General features: G+C 33.3%; 1 protein-coding gene across 1 annotated transcript; it reads left to right on the top strand.

Annotated features, from left to right (window-relative positions):
* The first annotated feature begins 333 nt into the window (after positions 1–333).
* On the top strand, positions 334–4237 carry LOC107035847. The gene is made up of 3 exons (XM_015253447.1): positions 334–662; positions 750–914; positions 3946–4237. Exons 1-3 carry the CDS (start codon positions 617–619, stop codon positions 4152–4154), a joined length of 420 nt encoding a protein of 139 aa, XP_015108933.1. The 5' UTR covers positions 334–616; the 3' UTR covers positions 4155–4237.
* Positions 4238–7630: the final 3393 nt, after the last annotated feature.

The raw sequence follows: 7630 nt of genomic DNA, 5'->3' as shown, positions 1-7630 counted from the left end.
CCTTTAGAAAATTTTTAACAGTGCAACAAAATCACAGGAAAATATCTCGATTCAAAATTGAGCTTTCATGGAAGCTCTGACGTTCAACTAAAAAAGTAGAAATCAGGTTCAACGAAAAATAAAAAATCGTCGACTTCCTCTAGACTCCAAACTGGATTACTGAGGCGCACATTCTGCTCGAAATGTACCTTTCGCACAAAATGCAATAGTCAATGTATGCGATTTAAGAGTGTGAATTTCCTGGAACGTATCAGCGGCTTCTTTACTCTCCCACCTGTGTTCTCCCTCGCCGAAGGTTATTCTATGGTTTCATTTTCAGTAGTGATACCTTATCAGTGCGTTGGGTACAGCGATGACAGAATTCGTGTTAGATGTTCCGATTTTTTTCTCCACCGAAAACAAGACGATTGTTTCAATCGATCAAAATCCTTATTTTTGCTAAAAAAAAAATGAGTTACAATTTTTTTGTAACGAGTCCGTAAGATTGCGGTTTTTACCTAAAAAAATGAATATTTTTTTGGGATGAAGCGATTATTTTTTTATGAAAGAATTTTCTTTTTTATAAACTTTATTGAGAAACATTGTCGGGTCTCGTTCAATAAGTGAATGGGGAAAAATGATCTGTCGCCATTTTTTGGAGTTCGTCGGAGTTCTGGTATTGGGTAAGTATCAGATCATAATTAATTCTTGGAAATGTGGAGAGCTCGGGAAATTTAGGGAGAATTCTCTGAGGTTTAATTGGTGACTAGGGGAATTGACAATTTCCGAGGGGCTATCGTGTTACCAGTGCAATGCTGACTTGTCAATGGGTCTCAAGGAGGAGTGTAATGATCCGTATGCGCCAGGACCTGCCATCGATCTTGTGGAATGTCCACAGAACGAGCCACATTATTGTCTCAAGGCTGCTATTAACTGTGAGTACTTTGGACGTGTGTGGAGACTATTCAAGGATTTTTCGAATTGAGGGTAAATGTCCGAAACAATTTCCTCATTTCAAATTATTGTGATTGAGTACCGAGAGATATAAAAACAGTTGAGGAAGCTAAACTAGACATTTACCAACAATTAGGTTTTGATTTTTTTCATTGAGGAAATTTTCTAGTGTCCTCATGACACAGTTCTCAGTTGATTAACTTGAATTATGGTTTAGACATGCAGATCATATGCGTAAATATAACTGCAGAGGTTTTTTCAAAATCTTCATTTTTTGGGTTTTTGGATTTTTTTTTTAAATTGCTACATGCCAAACATTTGAAAAATTGTTCAAATTGGAGTTCATAGTGAATCTGGGGCATGAATTCAATTCATTTTCAGTTTTTTTTCCATTATATTCAATAATTTATGATATAGTTGAAATATTGAAAAATTTCAGATGTTTTACCTCAGCCAATTTTGTGAAAAAATTTCCAAAAACTCGAAAAATAGATTTTTAAAAAAAAAAAGCTCATTTAATTATGTTTGTGTACATAATATGCATGTGTGGATAAAAGTTAGAGTCAATCGGGTGAGAATTGCGTCGTGAGGCCTCGTTCTGCCCAATAACAAGAATGAAGATCTAATTTTTTTCTCATTTTTTTATACTAAAACTGAACTAGTAAACTTACCAGCATAATTGATGAAGCACTAGTAATTTCTAAATTTCACTACGGACTCTTCTTAATTATTTTTATGAATTGAACTTTTATTGATTTATTGTCATAGATTTCTAAAATTTCTCGAGTATAGAAAAGTTAGTTCAATCAATTCAATGGAGGAGAATAATAACTATCACACGGAGAAAAAAATGCAGTACGAATTAATCACGAACAAAGTGAATTTTTAAACCATAAATTTTTATCAATTCAAATTAAAAATCAATTTGAAAAATTAAAGAAAAAAATTAAACAAATGAATGAAAAAACCTTTAACCTTAAATCTGAGTTCAATTGATTTGTTTATAAAAACTTGTGAAGTTATTCGCCTCTATAAAATTAACGAAAAATAATGATAATTTTTCCAATCAATTAAAATTTTTGATTTGTCAAGTATAAATGATTTTCTGCAATGTTTACAAATGTTCATGTCAGTTATCCGTATGACATAATTCGCTACAAACCTTCTCTATTTATAGAATATGCAACCTCGTAACATATTCATCTGTGATTTTGTTCCATTCGAGTAGATTTTCGTGCTTGATCGCACACTTCCGTTCAAACAAACCCGCTCCAAATGCATTGTATACCTGACTACAACAAACAACAAAATTTATCTCGAACTCGACCGAGAGCGGGGATGCGACGATTTTGCTTCTTCCCTCCTCATTTCTCCCCGTTTTTTTGCCCCCCTCCAAATGCACAGTCAACCGAGAGTTATTTAGATAAAACATGCACGTGCTTCAACATGTATGCTCAACGACGGAGACAACATTCAATTATCTGGGAGACGCGGAGCAAAACGGGTACAATGTTGTGTGCGGAATTTAGTCCATACTCTAGGTACCATGTAGTATCCATTTTTGTCACTGCTGCTACGTAGAGTCTTTTCGTTTGAGGGGTAACAGAATGCCACTAAGGTAAATGATCCTACGCTCGTGTAGCTAAGGTGAACACATTATTAGTCCAATATTTCCATTGAAATGAGTGGAAAGATGCCGTGTTTAAAATTAGATATCAGAAAGTAAAAACTTCAGGATTAGAATTCACTTATATTAATCGTGATAATTACTATTTTTTAATAAATAATCGTCCATCCGAACTAATTACATCGTGAGTATCCTATTTGGGATAAAACAACATTAAAAAATATCTCGAGGCACAAAATTATATTTCAATTGGACAGTCCCACCTATTAAATGATTTTTTCATCCGTTACCAGTTGACAGTTGGTTGCAAAACGAGCATAGGATCAATGCCATTTCAGAGATGGCCATCAATATTAAAAGAATTTCCAACTTACATTGATAAAAGTTTAAATATACTCATCGAAATTGAAAACTAGTAAAATAATTGAAATCTAAATTTCCGATTGATCATGAATTAAATAATTGATAATATGGAACTGTAAATTTTCTATTAATTAAATAGTACTAATTTCATACAAGCAATTTTTGATTAACTAAATAATCGTCAATCCTCCTACCTAAATTATTGATTAATAAAATAATTCGGAATTTGAGTATTCAATTGATGATTACTTAAAATTAAAATTAAAATTAAAAAAAATTAAAAAATTAAAAAATTGAGTGATATTAACGGATTGACTATCCAAAACCTCAGTCAAGGGATTTTTAATCCCATTTTCCTAATATAACGAAGATATCAACATTTAAAAATTGTGAGTTTCTTAACTTGCGGCTTAAAAGTTCACTCTGTCGTAGCACCAGTTGATATAGATGGAATTTTTCTATAAATAAATTTTCTCCCTGCTCAAAAATGTAGAATTTCACTATTTCTTCCCCCTAAATAGCAATCAATGCTGCTCTCCGGAAAATTACTACAAAACTTTGCAGAAAATTTCAAAGTATTCCTATCAGCGAGGATTAATTCATCGGTTATTGCATTGTTGCAAAATAGGTAATTGATCAGGAACATGTAAAATTCAAAATTGAAATTCGTCTCTTTTGTTGGATTTGAGTTGATGAAAACCGCACAATCAATCAAACATTATCATTTCCCCCGATAATAAGATCCCAAAACGCTCATGATCACCGATCCATTGCCCAAATCGATAAATAATTGTTCTCGATAATAATCGCCGGCAATTTACTCTCAAACTCGGCAGTATCGTAACCAACAAAAACAGTAATTTGTGTATGACAATGGGGATTACGATGGAAACCCATACAATTACGATAAAAAGTTCAACCACCCGGCGTGTGCTTGCGTGACCTCCAGAGGGACGAAAGAACACATGTCACCCCACACATTTTACCATACCATTGCTATTACACTGTCCTTATTTTTCCAGATAAAAATGTCTACGCTACGGTCAGGGGTTGCGTGCCGTCGCGCAGCCAAAGTACGTACTGTTCACCTCTTGATGAATTTCCAGAGGCACATGTCACGTGCAAGTTCTGCAATGAGTATGCCTGTAATGGCTCGTGGACTCCAGCGATAGGAGAAAATTCAAAGATGTTAATTTTTATTCTCATTATTATTAGTTGTCTGATTAGATAGGGATGAGTGTTATTTTTCTGTAATTATTCAACTTATTTTGTGAGGATTGCAGAGACGGTGGAGAATATAAAGTACTTTTGGAATCGTTTCTGTTTTTTTTTACAGAGGAAAACCCATGGATTGGTATCAATGATTATTTTACGTGTACTAATACACTGTTGAAAATTTTCGTTTGAATTTTCCGGGCCAAATTCTGGAAATTTGTATCGTGTTCAAGTTCCGCTGGAATTTCAGGAAATCTTGTCAATTGAAAATCAAATGTTCCATTGATTTTCTGTTCAAATGATCTGGAAATCAATAAAATACTTGATTTTTCAGTTCGATTATTCTGAGAAAATTCAGAAAAATTAGGGAAATTCAACGAAAACTCGAAAATTCCCGTTATTTTGTTTCTGAATATGCATGGTCCACTGAAAATTCAATCAAGTTGTTAAATTTCCATGTATCACTCCCACTGAAAACTCATGAATTTCCGTGAATTCCACTTAAAACTTGAAATTTCATGACCATTTTTTCCCTAAATTCGATTCATGTCACTCTCATCAGATTTACCATAATATTTTCCATGAGAAGTTGCATCTTACAATAATTAAAGTTTACTTGTTCTCATTGAAATTTGAAAAATAATAAAATAATTGAATTCTAAATTTCATAAAAGGATTTCATAAATTGTTCGATTAGCCAACTAGTCATCAATGCTCCAAACTCCATTATTAATTGATAAAATGATTCGGAATTTAAATACTTAATTGATGATTAATTCAATCATTTAAAAATTGATGAGTAATATTAACAACTCATTCATGTTTTACTCTGAAATAAGAAACTTGTTACTTATTGTGAAAAAAAATCCCTCAAATTCAGTACAAAAGCCAATTTTTTTTGCGAGTGAAAAAAGTCTTCAAATGAAAAATCATTATTGGGCTTTTTAATTAAGGGTGTCATGTTAACTTTAAAGTCAAGTTTTTAAATTAATGTTTCATTTATTGATATTATCACACACATGGTGAACATTGTTGACAATTTCAAAGTTTTCTCAAAATAAGAGAGAACGTGCTTTAATTGAAGCACAATTATACTGGATTTCACCTTCGGAATGAATGCCTTCGAAATTAAAAGGACTCTCAATAGAATTATCAATCCACTCAGATGAAATTAAGGGACAATTGAAATAACAAAGGAATGTCCCGGAGAGAGAATAATAAATATGTATTCGGGGTCCTTTAATGTTGCATGCCTCTGGTTAATTTGTACAAAGGGTCACGGGGCCATTTAACCCCGGAGAGAAGACATTACCAAATTGACTCCGACTATTTGACCCCTCTCTCCCCCTCTGCGCGAATGCACGAGAGGGGACTCAAGGGCTTCTTCAGTTGCAAGAGTATGTCGTCAATTTTTAACTCCCGTTGAGTCACATGCCATTTCCTGCCTACACACCCATTCTTACGAGCCAAATGATATAGTAGATGTAGAAATTCGTCATCAATGATGTACCGATGACTTTGAACACGAAGTCATCAATGAAGTGATGAGAACAGATGAATCAAAACGGGAGAGGAATCTCAATTGTGCAATATGACGAATTGAAAACATTTTTATTCTTTTAAAGAAAATTTGTTGAAAAAATTTATAATGACATGTTTGAAATTATTTTAAAAATCAATTTTTTAATAAGTCTGACTTATTCATTCTGGAAAAATTCCGTGACAGTTCCGCAAAATTTTGAACAACCACATTCCGCTCTGGAATTACAAAAAAAAAAACGTAATTTTTATTGAATGTTTCTCTACGTGAACGCCAAAATCGCAAGCGCAGCGCAATTGAACTGTTTTTTCGGCCGCTAAATGCTTTTTTAAAGATATTTCTTGAGTCTCGTCTTAGATGCCAAACAGGCACGTCAAGCAAGAGAACAAAATCCTTGGATTCTCACGCGTCCGTAACTGATAAAAGAATCCAAGTAATTTAAAAATCAAAACAATTACGTCAAACTTCGTAGTTTTCATTTTTGTGCAACTGATCGATGAGATGAGAATTCCTCATTACGTGCTGTGAATGAAATAAGTGCAAGGACACAGTTTCTAAAATAAAACAAACAATAGACATTACTTGATTCAAACCGTCGTAAAATATTATCGTTGAAGTGAAATGGAAGTGAAATGTTGATAAATCCAAATAATATCGTTCAAGTGAAGTCTAAATAATTATTATTTAGTCATAATCTAATCAGTTTAAAATATATTGACTATGTTGGGACGAAAGTAATTTCCCACTTGTTACAATTAATGATCAATCATTGCAATTATTAACGGTTAATCAATCTCTTTTGAAATATTCGCCGAATAAGAAATAGAATGATACAGTGATCTCAGGTTTTTCTATGAATATATTATATCACCTGAGCCTTGAGTATTAATATTAGATTAATCATGTATGTTGAATTCTATTAGATGAAACTCGGCTGCAGGAAAAGTCTAAGGAATTAATTGAAATTACGTGTCTAATTACATCGAGTTAAGACCCCTACGACTGACTTCTCGACTCCGTGGCGGGGGCGTCGAGACGTAAATAATGTGCTAATTTTTGTATCAATAAACCCGAGAAAAGTTCATGATATATTCGTCTGTTTACTTGCATTCAGTGCACACTGAAAGAAAATTCCGAGGGAGAAATGCATTGGCGTGGAAAAAAGTTGAAAAAAAGGACAAACCTGACGTAATTTATTCTAGGCATCCCATTCTGAAACGCCGGAAAAAACGAGGGGAGATATGAATTACATAACGAATAGTTGTTATTTTTCCCAGGCACGGAGGCCAAGTTCCACCTGATGCGCTTAATAATTCACGATAAAAAGGAAGAATTTTCATCATTTCTTGACCTATTTCTTTGAGATAACTTTAATTATTTTTTTTAGTTCAGAGAACTTGCATTTTTTAATAGAATTTGATTTAAGAGGAAACGAATGAGAAATTTCTTTCGTCGCAACATTGTCAATATATTTTGGCCGTGACTATTCGCACCATTGCGTGAATCACTCCCGTACACTCCATACACTCCACGCATGCGTGAAGTTTGTGTGTTTCACGCAGCCGAATTTTCATACTGCTGTGTATTTCACGCAGTTGAAGTTTCATACTACTGTGTGTTTCACGCAGTTGNGAAACTATGAGATCCGATCAATTAGCCCCTCATGTATAGATATTCCAAATTTTTATTTTTTTCCTCATTGAAGTAGTTTTGAAAAAAATTGCGAGATAATAAAAAACATTTGCTAGTTAGGACTTTTTTAAAAATAAATTTTTGACAAATCACCCCTGAAAAAAAGGCGTTATCCCCCCTACTTCATTATTTCCAAAAATTTTTATCACCAATCGGTAGCAAATTGTTTGAAGATTTTTGCGAGTTAAGAAAAAATCGTCAATGCACTCCTATTATTGTGTAAATTAACAATTCCAATTTCAACTGAAAACCAGAGTTGA

The sequence above is a fragment of the Diachasma alloeum genome, unplaced genomic scaffold, assembly GCF_001412515.2.
Source record: "Diachasma alloeum isolate Michigan unplaced genomic scaffold, Dall2.0 Dall_scaffold_00201, whole genome shotgun sequence".
NCBI lineage: Eukaryota > Metazoa > Arthropoda > Insecta > Hymenoptera > Braconidae > Diachasma > Diachasma alloeum.
This window is presented reverse-complemented; position numbering and strand designations above follow the sequence as displayed.

Bases quoted from the DNA above. Each gene is read 5' to 3' on its own strand.
- LOC107035847 (XM_015253447.1), top strand. From the start codon at position 617: ATGATCTGTCGCCATTTTTTGGAGTTCGTCGGAGTTCTGGTATTGG. The intron at 663-749 runs GTAAGTATCAGA...ATTGGTGACTAG, and splicing joins CGTCGGAGTTCTGGTATTGG to GGGAATTGACAATTTCCGAG. The intron at 915-3,945 runs GTGAGTACTTTG...TTATTTTTCCAG, and splicing joins TCTCAAGGCTGCTATTAACT to ATAAAAATGTCTACGCTACG.